The sequence below is a fragment of the Cinclus cinclus genome, chromosome 7, assembly GCF_963662255.1.
Source record: "Cinclus cinclus chromosome 7, bCinCin1.1, whole genome shotgun sequence".
NCBI lineage: Eukaryota > Metazoa > Chordata > Aves > Passeriformes > Cinclidae > Cinclus > Cinclus cinclus.
The window spans coordinates 11,751,574-11,777,012 of NC_085052.1; the positions used below are offsets into that span (position 1 = coordinate 11,751,574).

The window sequence follows — 25,439 nt, forward strand, 5'->3', positions numbered from 1 at the left end:
TATTGTTTGTATCTGTGTGTAAGCCGCCTTCTCAAACTATATGGAAAGAAAAAGAATGCTGATGAACACATAAAGCAACCTGCTTCTTTTTATTAAATGAGAATTTTTTTCCAGGAATACCACTTGTTAATTCTTATAAAGGACCAATTTCAACAAGCTGACCAGAGTAACCACATGTAATTCTGCCTATGATCAATTCCAACAGTAAAGTGACATATCAGAAATAAATCTCGAAGTGAATAACGACATCCAAGTGGAAAACATTCTCCAGTTTGTGTACAGAGTTCACTGAAATGCAAATTTTACCAGCTGCCATGCTCAGACACCTTCCTCAACCACTATTGCTAATACAGACATGCCTACAGATAAAGTGAGAAGAGGTTTGAGGATGGGAGGGGAAGTGCATGTGGCAGAAAACACATTTAGTATTACGTCTAAGGCATATAGTCAGAAAATGGGAATCAAAACTGCACTATGAAGCTCGAATTAAAACTTTAACACTCTGCAAGTGCTGTTACAGATCTTATGTTTTTGTGGTGAGCAGGCTTTATGATAGAGCGACTTCAGACATATTCACAGCCATTAAAAAACAAAAAAACAAAAAAACAAACTCCAAACTTCCAAAATGACATGAGAACTACCATCTAGACTGTGTATTACACCAGCATCTAAATAAACTAGATGTTCTTAATATAGAACATTGACACAAATTCCTTGGGAGAAATGACCCCACCTAACATTCTGAACTTACTGTGGCACTTCTGCTCAAATTTACAAACAGGTGACACCACCACAGTACAATAGAATCTGAAATAATTTCTACCAAAAATAGCACAAGTTTCATGAGTACCCAGATTTCATAAACTCTCAAATGCAGTACTCTAAATATAAATGTTTCTTGACCAAATTAGCTCTCAGAAACACAGTAAATGCCATCCTCTCATGCTATTTTTTTCTTAGTCTCCAGAACCTGCTCCAGAACTTCAATTTATTATCAGTTCCCAATTTTCTCATGCTTATCCATCAGGATGTTTTTTCCCACTTTATCCGTAAACCAAACATGGAGCATTAACACCCGTTTAGAAAGAGGCAACGTAGTTGAAGGTTTTCCTGAAAGCTGAAGTCTTGTCAAACACTTACAGGGTTATATCTATGTCATTGTAGTCTACTTGGCTTGATAAATTCTAGATAAGCATCCTTAAAAACCCTACTTGTACCAGCGCACTTAAAGGTTTAAAGAGCAAACAACTGAGAGAAGTTAGGAGATCCAACACACGAATCCCATCACACGGGGAAAGCCGAGAGAACACAGCTATTCAATTCAACTCCACATGGGAACAAGATGAGAGAATGCCCATTAAAGCGACCACAGCCTGGCTCTGTACACTACACATGAAGCACAGAAGTCAGTTTTACTGGTCATGGGGTTCCTTCCGTACAGGGAAAAAAAAAAATAAAAAAGTATGAACTGTGAACTTCGGATCGAAGAAAATGCAGTCTTTGTAAGGTTAGAAGCCATACTGTATACAAGTCCCAAAAAAACCCGAAACACTGAGAAGTGAGCAATCCAGCAGCGGGCAGGGTGGAGCAGAAGGCGGGACAATGACCTAATAGGTCTTTTCTATCTTTAGTTTCACGAGGCTCCGTGGCCAAGAGGCGCCGGGATCCCCCCGCTCTGCCTCCGGCCGCGTTCCCCCGCGGCGCTCAGCGCCCAGCCAAGTTCTCCCGAACTCGGCGCTGCCAGCAGGAATCCCGAGGTGCGGGAGCCGGCAGACAGGGAGCCCGAGGCAGCGCTGGAGGCACGAGCAGCGCTCCGAGTCCTTTCTCAGCTATGAGCAACACAAGCGATCCGCGCTGCCCGCCCTTACCTTGAACACTTTACCGAAAGCACCATCGCCCAGCTCTCCTATGATTTCCCAGAACTCCTCTGGGTTCAAATCCCTCTTGACGTGCTCGTATTGTTTCTTCTTCTTCTCGCCGCCCAGCTTGAAGATCTTACGAAAGTTGAAGAAGGACATTTTGGCCGCAGCCGAGGGATGGGGCGGGCGGCGGTGCCCCCTGCGCCCGCCGGGACCACCCGGCGTGGGTGGCGATGCCGGGCGCGATTCCCACGCGGGGATCAAAGTCTTGGCGTGGCCCGGGAAGCGCCGTCACCGCCGGGCGCTGCGGGGAGACAACACCCCGCGATGCCCCGTACGGGGCCGGGCTCGGCGCTGCTCTCCCCGACGAGCTCGACGGTCCCTACTCGGCCGGGCCGCTCACCATCGCGGCAGCAACAAGTGCCGGGCTCCCTCCTCGGGACGGGCGGCGGCGGAGCCAGAGGAGGGGTCAGGCGCCGCTGGGAGGGGGCAGTCGATGCACGCCGGGCAGCGGGGAGCGGTCACGTCCCGCCTCGCAGGACGGGGCGGATGCAGGGAGGGGCGGAGGCTGCCCCGCTCCAGGCTCTCGGCCGGTGCCCTCGCGGAGCGGAGTCCCGGGGCGGCACAGCGGCGGAAAACGACGCTTCGCTGCCGGCCTCTCTCCCACTCGCTCGCACCCTCGCCGTCTCGCGGAGCGGGGCCCGGGCGGCTCCGCTTCCTGCGGGGCGGCACCTCCGCCCCCTCCGCCCTCGCTCCCGCCCGCCGCCGGCGCGTGCGCCCCGCGATCCCGCCCCCCCCCTCTTCCCGCGCTCCCGGAACCGCCTCGCGCCCCTCCCGCCGCTCCGCCGCCTGCGCACGCGCGGCAGCGCGCGCCCCCGCCGCTCCCCCTTTTCCCCCGCGCGTGCGCACGCGCCGCACCGGCGGCACGCGTGCGGCCCTCCCCCCCAACGGCTCGGGCTCGGTAACGGCGGGGGAAGAGGCGGGGCTTACCTTGCTCACGTGACGCGGCCGCGGCGGCACCAGCCAATAGGAGCGCGCGGAGGCTCCGGGCGGGTAAGTCGGTGTCGGGCTCAAGATGGAGGGGAGCGCTTCCTCCCCTCCCCGCTGCGTTTCCGAGCAGGACGGCAGCACTGGCGTGAGGCTCGAGTGCTTGTCCCTCCCTCAGTCCTGTTTCCCTGTAGTCCGCTGTGTGCCGCTATGCGAGGGGCGTGTGGGAGAGGGCCCCTTTCTCCTCTGATCCCGAAGGACGGCCCGAGTCTCTGTCCTTGTGGCTCCGCTCTCCCGTGCAGGAAGGGTGGCGACAGCCCTGTGGCAGCGGGTGATGTTCCCTGGGCGGGGGACAGCTTCCCCTTGGTGCTGCTGGGTGCCGCCGCGGGAGCCGAAGGGCCGTGAGGGGTCCCCCTGTGTGTCAGGAGCGCTGTGTGGGCAGGTGGTGCCTCCTGCGGGCCTTGGGCTGGGACGTGGAGCTCTGAGGAAAGTGATGGTAGCAAAAGACGACGTTGGAAGACTTTTTCTTTTGTCCGGTACTGTCCCTAGATCTGCTACTGGTTTATCTTCTTTTTTAGCAGGGTGTAATGTTCTTGTGCTGCCCATTTGGTATCTTCGGTATCTTATTTAATCACTGGGACAGGCCTGAATTTCCTTATCTCACAACCTTCTCTTCCCACAAATGATTCCTTCCTCACCGTGAAGTATAATTGTATTTTAATAGTTGTGTTGTGTACGTGCCCCCAAATGTGGGGCGTTTCCTCACTTGAAAGCGAGAGGCGTTTCCGTTGCCTGGATTAAGGGCAATTATCAGCCATGGGGACAGAGTTTGGGCTGTCACAGGCAGGAGCTCGATGCTGAGACCTCAGAGACATCTGACGGTGACACAAACACCCAGGGAAAATCGTGTAATGCCGTATCCTCGTATGAACCTGAGTGCCTGCAATTGCTATTAATTTAAGCTGCATGATGAGCTTCTAAAGATCAAGCCTCTGGTGTGCATCACTCCCCAGACCACTTTACTGGCGTGACAGTAGTTTGCTGTATGAGGAGCGTAGTCCGTGTGTAAATTCAGTAATAATAATAAGGCATTGAGATGCCCCTGACACAAAGCGTTTATGAATCGAACAACAGTGTTCTGTCATGAGTCAATTTCTTTAAGCTGTATAAAATCAGTTTCACGGGTAGTCCCACCCTATGAATAGAGAGCCGTTCAAGTACTCTTGCTAAACTGATTTGTTGTAATAATCAGTGTTTGTTTTTCAAAAGTGATATTGGGCTTTGTGGGTTCCTTGTACTGACAGCTTGGCTGCAAAAAGTAAAACTGTTAAGGAGGGTGTTAAAGTCAAGACTGTGTATGTGTGTGAGGGCAAAGACAAGAAAGAACTGCAATCCAAAGGAGCTGTTTTATCTTCTGTGATCTGGATGGCTGGCTCCACCTATTCACTTCATACACAAGTTTCATTCAGATAGTTCAAACCAAATGCAGTAGTAAACAGAGCGTTGCCAGCAGCAGTTTAGCTTCTCATATCTACATTTTTAGCTATTTCGATATATTTTTCCTCTCTATAATTTTTCTTTTGCCCCTTCAGGTGGGATGATAGCGTTGATTTGGGTATTAAAATACAATGACAAATAATATTTTTTGTTAATATTTATAATTTAATATTTTGATTTTAACTTGCTTTCTGTTGGATAAAAAGTGCTTTGGGACTAATTTTTGTAGGTTTATTTAAATTGACTTGTTAATAGAGGATGAGGGGAAAAAAAAGGAATCCAAAGCCATCATATGAATTCCTTGTATTTAGGTGGGTTTATCTTTTCTTTAGTCTCAGGGTTAATGGCAATGGAGGGAGGGTGGGGGGTGCTTATGTGTGAATGTTGGAGTTTGTAATAACTGGAAAGAAATGCAAAACTAAAAGAGAATTTCATCAGTTATATGTGAATGAGTGGAGTTGAGCTGACAGTTCTGGGCTGGGATAACAGGGCCTGGTTCTGCTTCCGCTCTGTTGATGAACACTGGGCTGTGCACAGTTCCCACACAGCATTCTCTGTCGTGTGTCAGGCTGTGTGTGACAAAAGAGGCTCGCTGGGAGCAGAACCTTCGTGCCACCCTACCAATGAGTGGATGTTAGCAGGTACTGCACGTGTGTTGCCTTCGACTTGTATAAACAGTCTTCCTCTTCCAAGGAGCTTTTAATTCATATAAGATTGTACATAAAAGATAAAAGAAAGGAGCACTTAATCTAGTGATAAGGCTTTGCTTTTAACTTTTTCTTTCTTACTCTTGAACAAGTAATTCAAGATAAAACCAGGATATGTGAAAAGGAAAACTGTGGCTCCGTCTCATTTTTTTCCTTATTCTTTCACTCTTGAGTTACAGTTTGCCACTCAATCCTAAAAATAAACTCCGTAAGGTGAAGGTTAAGTGCTAGTTGCAAATCCTTCCCAATTTGCTGTGACTTCCTGGTTTGGAGGAGGCTGTATGAAGCCTGGATTTTGTGTGTGTGGTTCTTGTTCCTTATAGCAGGAGTTTTTAGCAACTGTAAATGTTTCCAGATGGTGAGGATAAAAAGGCAAAAGGGAATTTTATTAAAATTTCTCCTTTAGGAATTTAAAGCAATGCTTTTTGAAAATTCATTACTTCCTTTAAATGTCCGAGGAGGATGTTAAAGATGTTAAAGAACTATCTTGATTGTGCAACAAATATACTGTCTTAAAATAGCTGTAAACTCTTTATAACAGTCTTTTTCATCTCTTTATGAATTAGAAGTCTGCTTTATACTTTCTGCTACTTAATATCACCATCCTTTCTCATTGACTCAATCACTTACTTGCCACTGTTCCTAACTCCCTTTTTAAGTTCTGTTTCTTTTAAACTGCTCCAGTTTCTCTTAATGGAAAGTAAACACTTCATAAATTTAATTTGAAATGTGTTCTTCGCAGCATATATTGCCCTTTCACTGCAGACCTACATTCTGTCTGCAGTTCTTTCAAAGTATTTAATGGTATATTTTTATATTGTCTTGACTTTCTGTCCACCCACACTTTCACTGATCTCCAAGATTCTTTGTGGTGACTGTGCTCATTGAAGTGCTGTAAGGTCACAGGTGGCTTGTTTGTGGTTAAATCTGAAGTGTAATTCTTGTTTCATCCATCTTAATCTGTCTGTCACCCTTGGCACTCGGCGCTGTCCTTTCTGTTTTCTTCAGTCAGTGTACCCTGTGTTTTTATTGACATTTTCCAGTTATGTGGTGGCATCTTTTCATAGGCTCTGCCATATCTCCTCTGATCTGTTCCCAAAGTTAACGCTTTGTGCTGTATTGGGCTCATTTCAATTCTAACCAATGTAGCTTCTAGATCACTCTAGTAAACCCAGTGCAGGGGGATGATCACAGTCCTGGTCCTGTGGTCACACTGTTTCTGATAAAGACCAGGATGCCACTGGCCTTCTTGGCCACCTGGGCAGCTCCTGGCTCATGATCAGCTGCTGTTGACCAGTGCCCCTGGGTGGGTTCTTTTCCTCGGGACCACTTTCCAGCCACTCTGTCCCAGCCTGTAACCCTGCATGGGACTGTTGTGACCCAAGTGCAGGACCTGGCAGTTCCCCTCATTGAGCCTCACACCGCTGGCCTCAGCTCATTGATCCAACCTGCCCAGATCTTTCTGCAGAGCCTGCCTGGCCTCCAGCAGATCAACACTCCTGCCCAGCTTACTGTTGGTAAGTTTTATGAACTTAATGAGGGTGCACTCTGTCCTGTCATCCAGATCATTTATACAGATATTAAACAGGTCTGTTCCCAGCTCTGGTCCCTGGGGACAGACCTTGTGGCACCATTCACCACCATGCTCTGGCCTGACCATCCAGGCAGTTTTGTAGCCAGCAGAGAGCCCCTGTGCAGGCCATGGCTCCAGCCTTTCCAGGAGAATGCTGTGGGAGACAGTGTTGAAGACTTGTCTCAAGTCCAGGTGGACAACACCATAGCTTTTCCCTCGTCCACTGGGTGGATCATCTGGTCATAAAAGGAGGTCAGGTTGGTCAAGCAGGACCTGCCTTCCCCAAAGCTGGGCTGTCTGGGTCCAATCCCTTGGTTGTCCTGTATGTGCTGTATACACAGCACTCATAAAGCCTTTCTAGTAAATGTACCATTGCTAGAGTTGTGTCTTAGAAACGTCTCTTTCTGTTACACAGAACAAAAAAGAGACTTTGTTTAGTACTTGGTATTTTATGAGTAACAGGAATAGTTCAGTCATATATAATATAAAGAGGAAAAAAAAAATAATACCAGAGGTTGGACACTCAAAAGCTTACCCGTATCTCACTAGCCAGAACCAGTCTTCAGGCTGCTGTCAATACCCTGGGTATGCTGCTGTTTATTACATGGTTTGGGTTTCTCTAATGCCTTACTGCAGAACCAGTTAATCTAAGAATTGCCATAGAAACATGGCATTTGGAAGCTTCAACATATAAGGATATTACCCGATGTTTGTAGTAAAAAAAAAAATTGAGTGTTAAAATGTTTAGGAGTAGGATTGATCTAATTTTGGCTTCAGAAGAGTCTGTGTGTCTAATCTAAATTTGCCATACTTTTTCAGCAGTCAATGGGGAAATGTACCTTCACAAGCCAATTCACCTTCCCCATTTTAGATACTTATCTTTATCACAGTGTTTGACTGTGTGAGGTGAGTTTTCCTGGTAAAGTATAATGGGAGTTCTTCCTACCTATGAAGCCACCAATGCCAGCAGAACTCTTGGAATATATGTCTTGATGTCAGCAACACTTATGGGAATAATGACAGAGCAAATATAAAAATTGCCAAATTACCTGAATGTTTCCAAGTAAACCTGAGATGTTTTATTGAATAGACTTTATCTGAAATTAAATGGCAGAAGAAAAATCAATAATATAAGTATCAAAATTTGAATAAGGATCAGCTATTTCAACAGATAGTACAAGAATATTTATTGGAAACATGGCATGTCAAAAGCCTTCAAGTTTTGATATGTTGACTTCGTTGAAGCTATAGAAAAAAAATTTTTTTCTTAGTGCTTCCAGCTGATCTGCAAGAAAACCCTCTTCAGGACTGATATTCAGAATTAGTCATATATCTTTGTCAGGGAGTGAGAAGCAAACATCAGATTTAATGAAAAGCATCAACAACTTGAAACTTACATAGCTGATTCTCTTTGTTTAACTGACTAATGCAATTAAGAACTTCAGAACCTCATGATAAAGCTTTTCAAGAAGGCTTTACGCTTTTTGGTTTGTATTTAACTGAAAAATCTCCTTTTATGTGGATTTTCAGTTAATACCAAAATACTAAGCTTCACTGGTGGATAGTTGCATTTTTTATATATAGTAGTTAGTCTAGTAGAAGTTCTCCCCATATTGTGATGACTGTAACAATCTTCCACAGAACCACACAGGACTAGGTCCATCTAGAACACTCTTGTTTTTTTAAATTAGTGTCCTTTAAAATACTACTACTCTTAGCTATAATGCTGTATATTCCTTCAAACTGTTTTAATAGTTTGAGGTTATATTTTATTTGAAACAAGATCTATTTGATCAAAACTATACATGAACACAAAGCAAATTTTTAAAACTTGTGGAGCCCCCTTCATCTGATGGATATTAAAAGTATTAATTAAGTCACATGAAAGCATGTCTTGCAAATGCTGCACCATGTTTGCCTTTCCTCCAGATGGTAATTAGACCTTTTCCTCTTGCGTAGCAGTCATGAGCTGATTTGTTCTTTTTGTTTGTGGCTTTCAAATTTGCATTAGTTCACATTGTAGTTAGGATTAGAAATATATTAAGGGATAAAGATAGCTTTGCATCTCAGTATTGCTCTCAGTCAATACTGGCACAAAAAATGTCCGAACAAAAAGCTCACATGTGTTGCTGCATTTTTTTCTGTAAATCCTGATTTTCTTTCACTGTTTCCCAGGAGCCTTTTTGTTCCAGGATGGACTTTGTGTTCTCTTGTGATCCTGATCAGCTCTGGAATCTTGGGACCAAATAACTTGTTCTGTAATATGAAAATTAATTATTTTTTAATTTATTTTTTTTATGGTTGGCCAGCCGTTAGACCCAATCCTGCTTATGTGGTAAGCATAACCAGGAAGTTTATTATGCCTCCTACAATTATTATTAAAAATACACCATTCTGACAAATAGGGAACATTTCCTACACACACAATAAAGGAAGATTTGACAGAAAGATAACACTAAAGAATATTGATTTCTTAGTAATATCCCAAAAAGAGACATTGCAGTGGGGTATTGTCAACTAGCAGAAAGGGAAAATAACACAGAATGTGAGATACCAACTGTTATTATTGTAAAGCTAGACTTTAAAGTAATAAATGATTTTACTGAAAAAAGCAAAGTTTTTCATTGCATAATATTATTTTTGTATTGCAACCATGTTTGTAATAATTTCTGTGTGTGCAATGTTCTTCTCTTTTTACCTAGAAAATGAGGCAAAAACTAGTTGACTATGTTGTAAAGTAGAATTTGGTTTCCTGTAGGATCTCATCTTGGTACAGCAGCAATGAGTGGAGCTGCAATAATATGTCAATTGTTAAGCCAAACAGCAGCTTTTGTGTGTCCCACAATAGTCTGTGCAAACTTTGGCCACTAGCACTTGCTTATGACAGCACGGAGTATTGTGATGTGATGTGCTTTTTGTCTCAAGTGCCCTGAAACATTTATTTTTTTTGGCAGAAGGGGTCTTTAATAGCTAATCCTCAAAATTATGTTTTATAGTACACTGTGCAATATTTATGGATTAAACCAAAAAAGCCCATTACATTACATGGACTGAATTGCAGCAGAAAATAAAATTACCTACATGAAAAATAATTCCTGTGACTTCTGACTGAGCACTAATGTATCTTTCTGGATAAGAGTATACAGAAGTGACTTCCTTTCAGAGCATGAGGTAGGAAATGGCATTTATTCAAATTCAAATGCAATTAAGGAGACACTTAAATTAGTTTATAAAAGGCTGTTGGTTTCTTTACATACTAAGAAGTCGGAAATAATAATGAGTTTATCATGTTAACTGTGACAGTGATTCATAGAACAAGTTACAGCCACAGGGAGGTATTTTCTTTCAAGAATCGAAATAATGTTCTGTCCATTTATTGGCTTTCAATGGGATTTGGAACAAGTTTTTAAAGATGGGCAAAGATCATTACTAACTAGAACAAGCCTAGCTGCCTGTTCTCCACAGGGAGGGGAGTTACTGAAGGTATTCATTTTACAGTACAGGTATTTCTGAACAGTTTGGGATTGTTCTGTATTAGTCCTATGCCAGCTCTCAGTGATGGGATTTGGACAGACCTCAGATGGAGCATCTGTAAATTATTAATTATTTCAGAACACCCTCAGAGAATTACAAAATTTGCTTAAACCAAAGATTAATAAAGGACAATCTCTGGATCTTCAGCAGGTTCTAACAGTTTAGCAGATGAAGATAAATTATTATGAGCCATCTTTCCTTTGCTGAAAAGAACCTACTCTTCAGATTATTCACAGGAAGCAGTGTAAAGGACTGTGCAGTACAGTTTGTCTTAAGGAACTGAGAAACATCTGTACATCTTTGGTATGTCTAAATTTTTTCTGTTTAAAGCCTAGTTCAGAGCAGCCTGGGTATGACTAAGAAATCCTGTGCTTGATTTCAGGTGTAGAAGCCCAGTTCTCAGAAAGAAGGCCCAGTTGAAAAAGATACTCAGAGGGTAGCAGGCTGAGAATTTTTGATACAAAGCACCCACCCTTTTGATACTTTTTCTGGGTGATGGCTGATGGGATGTGTGTGATGAGCATTAGAGAAGCAGAACAGAATGTTTGTTCTTGCATTTGAAGTTCTTACTTTGTTCTTCAAAGTTCTCCCAGTAAGGCAGATAATACTGTAATAATATATAGGCTCAATGCCCCCCCCCCCCCCCACCCGTGCCTTACATTCTGCATAAATTTGACTTTCGGGATGTTTAAACATTTCTCTACAAGAAGGGCATTCAGAAACAAAATGCTTTGAGTATTTGAAGGTGAAAAAACAAAAATAATTCTGGAATAACGTAGAAAAACCAAACAACAAATGTAACAGGACTAGAGTCAAAGGTCAGTGCCAAGCTAACTTAGTCTTTCAAAGAGTAACAATTAGGTCTCAATCTTCCTTTGGCACTCCAAATGAGAAATCTCAGCCTTTAGGTATTTTCACAAAGTTTATGATGGTCCTGAATAGATCTGAGATTTCAAAATTATTTTGAGTTACTTTCTGTGTATCAACCACTGGACTATTTGACACAGTGTTCCACACACAGTGTGGCAGCGTTCTGATACAGTTAAAGGATTTACTTCCACAGCAAAATAAAATTCAGATTGTTTTCAGAACATTAAGAGAGTCTGTCATAATCTTACTGGTGTTGGACACTTTCTTTTAATTATGTATTTTCAAAAATATATGGGTGAGTTTCATGTCTAGAATCTTTGTTCCATATTAACTGTAACCAAAAGCTTTACTGCCCAGTTCATTAAGATTTACTGGTACAATAACCCAATGGGTTTATTTGGTTTTAATTTAAAATTTTGTATGTGGCTATAGGTAATTAAAAACATTTCCTGAAAAATGGTGGGTTTGACTGTACGATGCTGGAATTGCCTCTGCTGATCATGAAGAGTTGAATAATAGTAATTTGTCACATAGGGTGTTGACTCAGACACTGATGATTTCAATTCAGATGACAGAGGGTGTTACACAACCCAGCTGTTGACTCTGCTCCTCTCCACAAGTTGCTTTGTCTGTGGCAGGAATGGCTGACCTATGAAGCAGTTTTTGACAGCCACAGTTTCTGGTCTAATTTATTCAAGTAAACCAATGGTGACTTTAAGTTGTTTTAATGCACTGGGTTGGCAACTCCAGCAGTTTAGGAGCTGTTTTCAGCGTAAATTGTCAGTGCTACTAGCATGGTGGTGGCAGCCTTTGGAGAAGAGTGGAAGCCTGGTAGGATGTTTAAGTTACCTATATTAGTGCAATAACTTCTCTGTTTCTGATTTACTGCTAACTTGAGAAAGAGTTTTTGCAGCAGTGTTCCAGCACTTGCAGAGCAGTTGCAGACAGCCTCTGGCCAGACCCATTTTCTTGGCTCAAAATGATTCATCTCAAGCTAAGGCAATTTTCTCCGAGAGCTTTGGTTGTTAATCAAATTTGGAGAAAAGACAACAAGAAACATTAAAACAGATACTCTTCGAGGTTTCATTTGCACTGGGATTGGAAGAAGACAGTTTACATTTTTTTGAAAAGGTACATAGTGGGCATGAGAATGTGAGCCAAAAAATTTATTGGCCAGGGCTGATTCGACTAAATAAATAGGGTGAATAACATCATACATATAACATATAGCATATACTGAATAACATCAATAGGGTGTTAAATGGGAAGCTATTGAGACAGGCTACCAGGTAGGCTGCTTAAGATGGAAGAAAGAAAATGGGTTTGGGGGGTGGCATGGTTGGGAAGGGTGCCAGTTGTCCTTGCTTTTCCTTCTAGGATAATACCATGCTGAGCTCACAAGATCCCTCTGGGGATTATGGACTTGGTTGACTTCTCAGTAGAGTCAGGATAGCTAACACTGATAGCAGTGGGTGGAAGAGACAGCCCTATTTTAATATGTTGGTATCATCTCAGACTTGTTTATTTGTGTCTAGATACCTGCTATGTAAGCTTTAGATTTTTGCCCTTCAAACAGAGTTATTCTCCCAAGAAGAACTTAATTATTTTTTTGTTTTTGATTATGCCTTCATAGCCTTTTTCTGGAGTTAAAAATAGAATACAGGTATCTTCTGTCTAGTGAACTTGTGGACTAGATGTTTCTGTTGCCTTTTTTCTCCTGTAACAGGATTGAATTCCTTGCATTACAGCAACCCTGAAGTCATTACACTGCATTTAAAACAAAATGCAGAAAGGAATGACCTTTTTCTAGGGCACAGTTTTGTTTCTATTGCTAAGCCTGATCACCATCTCCCAGCAAAAGCCAGTTTAATCCTTAAGCATTTGTATGTATAGTAACTCTTCAGAATTGTCTATTGTTTGCTGTCTGGTTCTCATTGATTAGAACGTTGTGCATCTCCACAATGCCCCTATTTGCCCCTTGGATCTTGGTTGTACAGCAGCTTACATAAGGGCAGCTCTTATCTTCCTTGCTGATAGCATATCACCAATGGTACCAGTTAAGAGCTGAAAACACTTGTAGCATAATGGAAAGTTCCACTTTTGCCAGGATGATTCATTAATAAACCTCAGGATGGAGAGGCTTCCTGTGCCAACTTAAGAAAAAGTTATGGGAAGATACTATTATATATCAAAAGATAAATGATTGGAAGAGTTTTGTCAGCCTGGGAGTGAGAAGGAAGCTCCAGAATTTGACATTTAACTTCCAGTAGTTTCTGAGATAGAAAGATTTCTGCTGCAGAAATCATCTCCCTTCAGAACAGGGAAGCAGTAAAAAAATTTGGGGAGATGCTTCATTTAAGTTAAAAGTGTGGCTTGGACTTGGTCTGTTAACATTGGGCATTTCAGGCTTGACAAGTGGCTATAAAATGCCAAAATACAGATATTTTTAGTCTCCAGTGGAGCTGCTTCATTGATTCCCCCTCAGATGCGCACATGTGCAGGGGAGACTTCTGCTTTTTGCCCCAAGGAGTGTCTGTTTACCAAAAATACAAAAGGTTAGACAGACATGTTACCTGATTGTCTCTTTTTGGCAGGTTATCTCAGTCTGCTGTCTGTCTGAGAGGAAGAACAGGTGCTGAGCTGTGACAGGCTTTGTAACCATTGCCTGTAAATTGGGGGGCATGAAGTGGAAAGGAATATAACTTTGTACTAGAGACTGCAAGCAAAAGGAGATGAGGAGACTAATTTTGTTTAAAGAATGAGCATGCCAAGTGAAGTACAGGTTCAAGCCATTTGTTCCCTTGAGAAACGTTATGGTCTAAATTTGAAATAGACTGTAGCAAGTATACAAAGAATCGCCATTGGAGGAATAGCAGTTTGTGTTAAGATCATGCACTTGATAGCTTAATTTCTAAATTTCTGTTGAGCAATGTCTCAATTCAGCAGCAGAAAAAGGGTGCTTCACGGGGAGACTTGAGTGAGAAAGGGGTGGTGGGACATTTTTGAGTAGATCTTGCATGTGCAAAAAGGAAAGACTGGGGAGAGCTGTCTGTAGTGAGACATGAATCCTGGTGTAAACAAAACTATTTCAGTTTGTTATTCAATGGTGAAGTTACTGCTGGAACTGACTAAATCAAATGTTTTCAACATCTCACGGAAGAAATGTCCAATCCAAGGAAGGGTAAATAATACTGACCTTTTTTTTTCACTTAAGTAAAATAAAAAAAAAAAAGTTTGACAGGAATCAAATTATCAACTGCAATTCTATACACAGTATAGAGTAGATGTCAGCAACACTCTGGCTTGTGCTACACCCTTTTTCTTTTCCCTTGCCTCAAATGAAAGTTTAAGCATTAGAACAGAAACCATTCAGAATCCAAGCTGTGTAGTTTCTCAGTGAGGCAAGGTGCTGTCGTGATGGTCATGGCATGCTGTCTTTCCATCAGTAGCTACCAGTGCTTCTCCCAGACTGCAGAGATCACTGGGAGCTGCTTCCTCTCCGGAGACTGGAGCTGCCAAACACACTATTCAAAATCAGTCCACTTGGCACCTTTGACTTCGAGCTGCAAGGGGCTGACACCCACTGGAAGGTGACCTGGAAAGCCTTGCAGGAGCAACATAGCTATCTATGCAGGAGAAGCTGATAGAAAGTATTTTCAGCTTCCAAATCCTTATGAGGATTTTTCTGAATCTTGTGCTGGGGTCTTTGACATCAACACTGTGATAAGGAGAGAATTGGATCTGTAATGGCAGAAGATGGCATGCATTAAACTGTGAAATCTGAAAGGGTAAAAGGGGAAAATAACAATCTCAAAGTTAGGGGAGACTACATGCCCAAAATAAAGAAGGGATGGCTGCTTTTGTTTTAAATAAAGTCGTCCTCCCTCAACTCCACAATAAAGCACAGGATGAACAATGAGAATAATATGTTGGGGGAGGGAAAGAGAATGATGGGGGGAATAATAATCATCTGTACAGAAAGTAACCACTAAGGATCTCACAATCCTGCTCTTTTAATCAAATTTTGACTGTAATTCTCTGTTTATAGATTGGGAGAGGAAAAATCCCTGAAATTCTATCTCATTTGAAGTTACTGGGGAGAATGCTGTTGCTAGATTCTCAGTACTTCAAACAAATCATGAGTATTGATACTTTGAATATTTCATGTGGCAACACATGAAATATTGATAGATAAATATAAGTTTGCATTACATTAGATAAACTCCAGTGTGTCTTCCTCAGCTCTGCTGTGTTATTGCATGTAAACTCATGAGCTATTTTTTCATTTAGTTTGGGGCATATGTGAACAGCTCTTCACTGTTGTAGAAAACAATTTCAGGTCCTTCTGTGTTCACAGGTTTTGGATGCAGTCTGAGTCTGAGAAGTATGAAGAAGAGACACCTTCTCTGCGCTGGGGGATTGATCCTGTATTTTCTGCATTTGCAAGACTCTATATTAAAGATATTACAGAAATGAGAGAATCTAAACAGGTGCCAGGTATGTATTTATGTGTGCAGGATTATGATGCACACAGTATTATAATTGATTTACTTGGTGCTTTTTATCAAGGGATTGAAGAACACAAACATCAGTAAAGTAGTTTTCCATACCCTTAAGCTAAGTGATGTTAGTGTCTTTTAACAGTTCCAAGAACAAGGCTGTATGTGAAAAATAAAATATATTTCTTAAAATGGCTTCTCTCAAGAACCTCTTTTACATTAAGGTAATGCTGTGTTTCCTCTGTCTGGTGGTGCTTGTTATTCTGATAAAGTTAATTCTAAAAAATGCTGGTCTTTTCTGGCCCTACATATTGTTATCTTTCCACTGTCTCTACATCTTCTGGAAGACTCTGACAGTTGATGACATTGCTGGATGTGTGATTTTGCTTTTTCCTATAGATATTAATACATTATAGAACAGATACAAGTTTTGAGGTTTTGTCTCTTTAATTTCTATATGTTAGATACATGACATTCTTCATACATTGGAACAACCTTATTGTAAATTCTGGCCTCCATGCTGGACCACAAGTGTGTGCTCTGCAGTCTGTGTCCTGCAGTGTCACCCACATGTGAGCTTTGGCTGTGACCTTGAATTGCTGTTTTCACTACACAGACTTTAAATAGACTGCAATGTGTCTTCTGCTGTGCAAGGGTTCATTACTCCCAACTGAAGCTTCACATGGTGCAGGATTATCAGGGAGGAACCCAAATAAGTTAGAATTAATGAGGAAAAGCAATAAGCCCTAAGCACAGTGTATGTCTTTGGTTTGGTTTTGATGTTTTGGTTGTGGTTTTTTATTTTTATTTTTTTCTGTCCACGGAGACTAAGTACACCTGTCTAGCACTTTGAATATGCTTAGCCTTGTAGGTTTTGTTATTCTTCTTCAGTTTTCTTTAACAGCAAGGGTAGCAGCTGTGCTATTTTTGGAGAAATGAAGGACTGGTGGGGTTTCTTGCTCTTCTTGCAATCTTTTTTATATATATCACAAACCACAAATACAAGTATATCTATCTGTCTGTCTGTCTGTCTTTGTTATTTAACATGGCAGGAGACTTTTGTCTTAAATCCATTGCAGTAACTAGGCTACAGACTGTTGTTGATGTTTGTTGTACAGTAAGTTTTATTTAGTGGCCTTTTTAAACTGTCTTATAAATGTTTCTGGTAGTACTGGTGTAGGAAATGCATCTGGTAAAAGCTATTCTTCATCAGTTACAGATATTTTAATTGTTTTCAAACAAAATACAACGCAATTCAATGCCAGCAGAATTGGATTGTAGTTTGGACTTGAACATTAGTACATACACATGTGAAAATATATTCAGAATTAATTAACCTTATAAACACCAACAAACATTTCATGATAGCAGGAACAGTCCTAGAAAGTACAGTCCTGCTCTTTTTTTTTTACCTCCAGATTGCCTAAATTTCTCTTCTTAGTTCTCTTCCTGTTCTTTTACTTAACTGAGTTGGCTTCTGCTTCAGGAACTTTTTCAGTTTTGTCATTACCTTTGGCTTTTTTTATAAGATGATCCTAAAGAGGTGGTACGTGTCATGTCAAGATATCAGCCTTTACAGTTGGTACATTTGAGCTTTCTCCACTTCCTGTGCATCTGGCACTCTGCACATTTAAGCTTGCTTGCAATCCTGTATCATTTTCTAAACCAAACTTCAAATAAAATGAAATTTCCTAGAACCAACATCCTGAATTTTGTTCATTCTCCTGGTGTTGTTTGGTACCCAAACCAGACATTTTTCAGTGTATATTATTTGTTGGCAACAAATGATAGGACAACAAAAACACTAAAATTAATACCTTTTGGGGAAGGAAGAATGTAGGTGTTTGTTGTCAATGCTTCCTGCCTTTAATGAGCTTTTAAAGACCAGCTGAAGCTAAATATATGGTTGGCTATAAATCAGTCATTAAGTAATGGTAATTAAGAATGAATGAATGCAAAACAAAAAGTTGTAACTAGGAAGAATGGAAAGAAACACAGGCTGAATGTCAGGAAAAGCATCCCTAGAATGACATCTGTTAGACCATGGCACAGCCTTCCCAGGAAGAAGGTGGGATGCCCTTCACTGGGATTGTTTATATCCTGACTGTACAGATTGCCAGGAATTTACTGTACAAAATGGTCTTGTGTTGGCCCTGGGGAAATGGACTGAATGACCTAATGAGTTTTTTCTTTCTACTTTTAAGCATTAGGATTTGATGCCACAGTGACTAATCCCTTAAAACAACGCAGAGGGAAGCAGTAAACCTGGCCAATTACTCTGCTGCTATAAATGGTGACAAGAAGGTTGGAAAACCTCCCAGATAAAAACAGCAATTGTGTTGTCTTAGAAGCCTTGCAATGAGAGTGGGTGTCAAACTTGGTTGTAACACATAATCACATAATGGAAATGAGCTTTTCTCAGAGTTATCATGCACCACTGCTTTGTGACAGCTTATCAACAAAGAAGGGAAGCTACAAATAGCATAAAAAGAGGTAATAATAATTAAAGGAATGGCAAACAGCACAGTAATGCTGGTACAGACATGACCAGCACTTGCCCTAGAGAGCTCTGTATTTATAGCCCCCTGTAGCACTGCTGTGGCTGTTGTGGTGATGGCATTTTGCTCTGTGTGTTGATTACTGGGGTATTAGGAATCTCACTGAATGTGTTTGTCCACAGCTTCAAATATTTAGTATATATTTATTGCTATCAATATGGACTTAATTTGAACAAATAAACTGCCAGGAGTAACTTACACCTTGAAGTCATCAAGTCCAACAGCTCTTAATGGGTTAGATGTAATTTCATTCTTCAAATTAATTTGGGTAGTTTCTCTGAGAGTAAGGGTGGAGTTCTATGTGAATTTATGGGGATGGAGTGAACCAGTTTTATTTGGTCTCTGTCATCTGCCAAAACTCAGCTTACTGACTGTGAAACAAACATAATAATATGTTGCTTGTTTGCGTAATCAGAAGCTTGGATTCTCTGCTTTACAAACTTACCCTGAAACTAGCCCAGACCTTTTACAGACATGTTGTAAGATTCAGTGAATGGCTACATACACTGGGAGCATCCCCACTGGGGTATCTGTAGCAGTGTTTATTTGTGCCCTGGTAAATGAGATGAGAGACAAGTGGACAGACCTGCTAAACATTCTCTATGCCAGACCTGACCAGTGAGTGCACTATTAGTATAGCCAAATCTGAGATAATAGCCATAGATGCATCCTCAAAACACTGCAGTGGATTTTTACGAGCAGGATTTTTGCTTATGAGCTGCTTGGCTGATCACCTCTGATTTCTTCTGAAACTTTTGTGTTTTCTCTCTGTCTTGTGTGAAGAAAGTTAATTCCAGGCTCATTTAAGGCTGCTAGCTATGTAGGACAGGTTATTTTTGGATTTTGGATTTAGGGTTTTTTTATACAGAACATTTTTCTGACTCCCTTGCTGCTGTGTTTCCCTTTGTAAGAATAACACTTGCCACGGTATATAGAGCCAAATGTTCCCTTCTGAGTCCCTCGAGTTATCTAGTTTTCAGAAGACAGTTATTGAACATCCCAGATGGCTTATTTCAGTAAAGCAGCAGTATTTGAAAACTGAAGAAAACACATTCACTGAAAACTAGCCAGCCCAGGGTATATTTGGAGCTTATTGCCCTATTTTCCTCCTGCTGGTGAACCGTGAAGCCTCAGTATGATGTTTGCATTAGTGTTTGTTAACAACATTTGTCACTCTCTTGAAAGGGATTACAGAACGAGGCAACCTTGGTGCCATGAGAGTCTGACTCTGAAATCACAGGCTGTGATTTCTCACTGTTTCCAGGACATGTTTCTAAGTGTTATTTAAGTTATCTTTATAGATGCACAAAAATAGCTTTGAAGGGATGTTTTTAGAACGTTTGTTTTCAGAAACTGAAGTTCAGGACGCAGTCCACAATGACTGCAGTAGGGTACTCTGTAGTCTGAGAGGGCTGTTGCTCTCCCCCTGCCCCCATGGCTCCTGTTCTTCTAGAAATGAAAGACAGAATTATGTTAGTTTTCCTTTTGGAGGCTCTGCCTTAATCAGGAACAGCTGCATTGTGAGAAGCTCAAACTGCTTCCTTTGTGTTCTATTATTTATTCTGAAGCCTTATGAAGATATAAAAAACCTCCAAACCAAACAACAAAGCAAAGCAAAACAAAACCCCAAATGAAACAACAAAACAAACAAACAAAAGACCCCTAATGCTTGCAGCAAACACACTGTTTTTCAGATCCAAATGTGCAAGAAAACAAGAGGTTAATAAGATTCTGACATGCTACAAAAGCAAGCTTTTGGTATCCTAAGTACGGCTGATACTTTCTCCTTTTAGTGTTCGTAGTCTTCAGTGACACAGGGGATTTTTTTCTGTGTAGGCACTGTATAATTTAAGATACATTAAATATGTAAGAAAATATGGTTTTTTTTACTGACAAATGTGACTGTGTAGGGTAGGATGTTGAAAGAAATAGTTACACTAATCAAGCATATTTTGTGTCTAGGTATATTCTTTTATAATGGACATCCAGTAAGACAGGTGGATGTTGTTGGGATAGTGGTTCAAACGAAGGAGCGTGATGCCTTTTATAATTGTGGAGGTAAGGAAAATGTCTTTCTTTCTTCTTGCACTTATCAGCCTTTTATGTTAGTTACTGTTAGAACTGAAAGGTTTCCTTATTTGGTCATTGTGTCTTCTTGAAACAAATGTGCTTTTATCCTAATATAATGTATATCTACAGCTGAGATTACTTGGCAAATGTAGGGAAGCTACTGTTTATCTCCACTTCAAAAATAGAGAATTAAATAGTTAACACAGAGTAATTGATTCATGTGGGGTCATGTAGCAGATCTTAATTTTGGTTGTTGCTTTGTCACCTTCCTCTCCTATTTGCAGTCCCTTTGGTCCAATGCAAATATATTTAACAGTGCCCACAAATGGGAAATCACTTCTTCCATATTTGAACCTTAGAAATCCTTTCTGACTTTTTTTATGTCTTGTCATATCTTGGACCCAACTTCTAATAGCAGTCAAGAGCACGTTTATGTTTAGATGCACAAGAGTAAGAGTCTTAAAATAATGAACTCAAGCATCATAGTACCAGTCCTTGCCAACACCAGCTGGGAGTTGTCTCCTCCGTGTTGCTTTTCCCAGTATTCAGTTTTATGAACATGGAAACATCTGATTGTCATTTTGTTCAGCTGTCTTTTACATCTGGAGAAAAAGCCAGAATGGAGCAGTGGTGATGTGGCAAGTTTCAAAAGGTGGGGGGAGGTCACCTCACAATAGGAAGAGGGAGCCAAATGCACAGATCCTATTGAAGCCCTTATGGCCAGTGTCTTCCTCTGCCATGAGTTTTCACCTGGTGGAGGTGAGTCACAGAGTGCCTCTCCTTCCCCATTCTCTTGCTTGTAAAATTGCAGTTCCCTGACCCTTGGGAGTACTGTGAAGATACAGCTGATGAATTAACCAGGTCCCAGGTTCCCCAGTATCAAACTGATGCCGAGTGGCATTGACTGCAAATCCATTTATCACTTCATGACAACAGGAATACAGAATCAAAATTACCAAGACAAAACTAATTCTATGGGTAAGGGATTTCCATGCTGCTCTCAGCATCAGTTTAACAACTAAACCTGTTGAAAATGTTTGACTGGGGCAGAAAGTGGAGGAATAGAAATAAAAAGAAACTACAGAGTAATGGAATTAAGGCCTTAGATCAGCAGACCTTCAAGTGCAGCTCACAGTAAGCCTGGCTTCCTGCTGTCCTTTCACATCCAACTCCACTCTTTGTTCCAGCAGTTCCTGGTTTGAGTTTTCAGGCTACCTGCCAGGGTGCCCCTCCCCAGCCTGCCCTCCCTTTCAGGCAGGCAGACTCTGTCAGTGCAAAACTGTAACTTCTTAGACAGTTTCCTGCTTGTAACTTCTTGCATCTCTCAGTTGAACAGACTCTAGTGAGTCACAGGGGTTGCATCAGTTGGAGTGCCACACACTGCTCAGGACTTGCTCACTTTCCATCTGCTTAAAAGTGACTTACAAAGCAACTCCCCCTTTGTACTTTTCCTCTGATAGAGAACTGAAATGTCTTTGTGTCCCTGCCATGGTCCTCCTCCCTCATTTCCTATCTGTTTGCTTCAGAGTACACATCTCTCACTTTAAAGAATCTTAGATTCTCTGTTGAAAACTCTACAGCCAGAACTCATGACAAAATTATAATTTTAAAAAAGAGTTAATTTACTCTTTCCTGGCTTAAAAAATAAAAATTATATCTGTGTGATATCTGATTTTGATAGTTTGATTTGATTTTTTCTTGCTATTATTATAAGTTAGGAAAAAGATATCTAATTAAAACACAGCTTTGATCAAGTTCATATTTTACCTCATGCACCTTTTTGACCTCCTATGTCCCCTTTCCTTTTTAACAAAACCAAACATCACATGGTTTTCTTTGTACTCCAAAACTGACTTGAAAGGCTGAAAGGCAGTTGACTTAAAATCAAATTTAAAAAAACAAAATTTCACCAGCATCTTAGTAGGTTCATGCAGGCCTGACAAGAGCCATACCCTTTTTGTCATAAAGAAATAAAAATTTACACAATTGTCTCGTTTAACTGGTGTCTTTGAGCTACCCCTCAAATAATTAAGCAAGCATCAAAGAAACCAAAAAATCAAAAGCCAGGGAAAAAAAAATCCAACAAACAAAAAGCAAACCCACAAAAAACCCAAATAAACAAAAGTTTAAACCCAAAGAGATGAGGAAGGGCGGCACAAGGAGCACAGGAAGTTTTCAAAAGTTTGTAGAACCCTCGAGTGCATTTAAAATAGATTAATGTTTTCTTGTCTAATTAAAATACAATTGCAAGAGATCTCATTCATCTGCACTCCAGGAGTTACTTGTCTTTTTGCTCAAAGCTTTCATCTATGAAATTGCAAAACTTTGTTTCAGAACCTTGTTCTGCTACCAGATTACTTGTGTGGTCAAGTACAGGTCAGTCTGTCCAGGACTCTGTTTTCAGCTGTTACATTGAGGAGGAGGGGTCAGGCCTCCTAATCCTTCAGTCTTATTTGTTTTTTTCCAAGCCCTTCTTAGGAAGCCTGTCTGTCTTGGTTGGTGCAAGCAGGAACATCTAGTAACTGTGGGAATGCAAGAGTGAAATGTCATCTGCCCTGCTTCTTGTTGCCTTTGCTGGCTTGCATGGATGGCTTGGCATGGTTTATGAGGGTTCTGACTCCTACTAAAATAGTTGCTGTCTGTCTGTACCAAGGAGAGGAAATCCTACCAACAGATTGCTATCTACGCTCTGGTACAAAATTAAAGCTGCTGAAATTGTTGCAGACACAGCAGCTCAAAACACAGATAGCAGAGAGGAGCATACTTTTGTGGTGGAATTTGGAATTGCCTGCATCTTATAAGTGGTGTAAGTTTGCTAATAGGAATGTGCAGCTAAACTTGGAAACAGAAAGGCAAGACAATGATTTGAAATTAGACCCCCCCCCAAACAGAGAGATTGTTTGAAAACACGTGAGACAATGCAAAGGCATTTTGCTTTGCTATGGTTCCCAGAGGAATTGACTGCAGGTACCAATCAGTACCTTCATGGAAACATTGCTGTTGCTTTTTTAGTCATGGACCTGGTTTAAGGGGCAGAAGAAAGTTGTAGGTTTCCATTTGTGAGGAGTGAAATCTCAGTCTTGGAAATGTTACATTCAAGAAGCAATATGCATTGGCTGGATGATCCTTGTCAGACATTTAGTGCCTTTCCATTTGGAGTGTTTGTTGCACAGGCCATCTATATACAGTCTCTTGATTGATAGAAAATTGATTCTTCTGACAGATTTTAGTTTCCTTTGAGTTTTGTCTTTTTGCTGCTGTCATTGACAATGCAGTGCCTGGAGCAGAAATCATAACTTATTTTCATTGGACAATGGCAAAACAGGAAAAACAGCTCAGGAGAAGATGCTGAGCCTTTTCAGCGGCGGAAGTGGCATGCATGCCACCAGCACCTACACTTTAAGTTGGGATTTCCTGGCTTAGAGCAGAACCACAGCCATGTACTGTCTTCTGTCCTTCCTGCCAAGAGGAGCTGCCTTTCTGCTGCCTGGACATCATCTTATATTGGAAAGACCAGCAGAGTCTGAGCATGATATTGGCATGGAAACCAATGCAGCTGCAGGTAGCTGCACTCCTGATTTATTCAAATGGTTGTATCCCCAAATATTGAAGTGCTGTTTTCTCACTGTAACAGTAATGCTTCTGTGGTTTGTGCCTGGTTTCCTGTTTTAATTCGTCTGACTTCAGCCTTCAACGCTGATTCTTCTAACCCTGACAACCAGATTGAAACCCCTTAGTATTCAGTATATGTATTGAAGCCTCATAATTTGAATTAGTGTATGATCTTTCTTTGAGAATATGCCTGTTACTTTGCTGACTATGCACATATGCACATCTGGTGCTGAGCTACTTCCATGTCAGATACAACTGTGGAAATTACTTCAGATATGTAAGTAGAGTTTGGATACCTACTCTACCTTCCAACCCAGTTGGAATGAGATAGCCTTTGCAATTACCTCCCTACATATTTAGGTATCTTCGCTTCTTGGAACATGACTGCTTGCTTTCCTAGTCTAATTCTTGCAATTTTTTTTGCAGTGGATGATAGTACTGGAGTTATAAATTGTGTCTGCTGGAAAAATCCCATGGTAGCAGAAACAATTTTATCAGGTAATATATCAAATTAATAAGTCCAGTTTTGACTGTATGTTTTTACTTATGTCTCTCTTAAATACTTTATTAAGTGATCAAACTTGCACAAGAGCAAATTCAACTGTTCAATTTTTATTTTTTTTTTAAATTTTAAACCACCACATATATTGCCTGGGACATTTTGGGAATTTTCTGTTCGTTTTTATGTTGTGTTCAAGGGTGATGCCAATAAAACCATTACATTATGTCCTGTCCCTGCCTTTTCCTTATTTGAGTAATATGATATTTCAGTTCTATGCTGTGACATTGTTCAGAGAATTTGCCTGTTCTTTCTGTGACTTCATCTGGTAAGGAACTAGGCTGGAAATGTGCCACAGTTTGTGTTTCCAAAGTCAGTCCATTGACCTGCCTTTGTGATTATGGTTTCACGATTTGTCCTTGCTTTGTTTGTATTCATATACTCCTTCTCATACAGACACTGTCATCAGTGAACTTGAAAGTAGTTTCAAACACAGTGGGAGAATGCCAGTGGTCTTTTGCAGTTTGGGCAAGTCCTAAATGTGCGGTAATTGTGTATTTGAAATGAATGTATTATTGCACTTACTAACAGAACAACTCACTAGTGTCTGGCTGTCTCTTTGCTTTTTCTCCCGCTGTTTCTTGTAGATCAAAGTACAGAATTCTTTCTAATTTAGATCTTGTTGGAAGCCCATGTAGTGGATTGACAACTCTAATATGGAGCTGATAAATCCTACTGAAATAAATCTTACTGGTGTCATCTACAGTGTTAGGGATACATATTAATAGAATGGAGAGAGGAAAGCTTGATGTGAAAGTTAAGAACTCTGATGTCTATGGAACAAGCCCATTTATACAGACAGATAATTCATACTTATATTAACAATCATATGACAGGTAGTATAAATGGGCCCAAATGGAATGTAAAAGACAGCTCTCACTTTGGAGAGAAGTGATGATCTGGCACAGCTCTCAAAAAAAAAAAAAAAAAAAACCAGAAAAAAAAAAAGGAGACATGAGACACAATCAAATCAGTTTTCAGTTTTGAGGAACTTAAATGAGGAACTCACATGCATTAAAAGGAATTGCATTAAATACTGCTTGAAATAGAATGAGGGCCAAGAAGGCTTTTCAGCCTTGTATTTTTATTTTACACATACATCAGTAGATGCATG

The 25,439-nt window shown here is 40.9% G+C and overlaps 2 protein-coding genes across 2 annotated transcripts in view; one reads left to right on the top strand and one right to left on the bottom strand.

Moving 5' to 3' along the window:
- The window catches only part of SLK (STE20 like kinase), a 44,074-nt gene extending 42,056 nt beyond the window's left edge, over nt 1-2,018 (bottom strand). Inside the window, exon 1 of the mRNA XM_062496262.1 lies at nt 1,869-2,018. Within this exon, the coding sequence (XP_062352246.1) occupies nt 1,869-2,018 (150 nt within the window). The remainder of the gene's footprint in view (nt 1-1,868) is intronic.
- Nucleotides 2,019-6,383: 4,365 nt separating this feature from the next.
- The window catches only part of STN1 (STN1 subunit of CST complex), a 33,586-nt gene continuing 14,530 nt past the window's right edge, over nt 6,384-25,439 (top strand). Inside the window, 4 exon segments of the mRNA XM_062496303.1 lie at nt 6,384-6,567; nt 15,385-15,524; nt 20,047-20,142; nt 24,193-24,264. Of these exon segments, the coding sequence (XP_062352287.1) occupies nt 15,392-15,524; nt 20,047-20,142; nt 24,193-24,264 (301 nt within the window). The 5' untranslated portion in view covers nt 6,384-6,567; nt 15,385-15,391.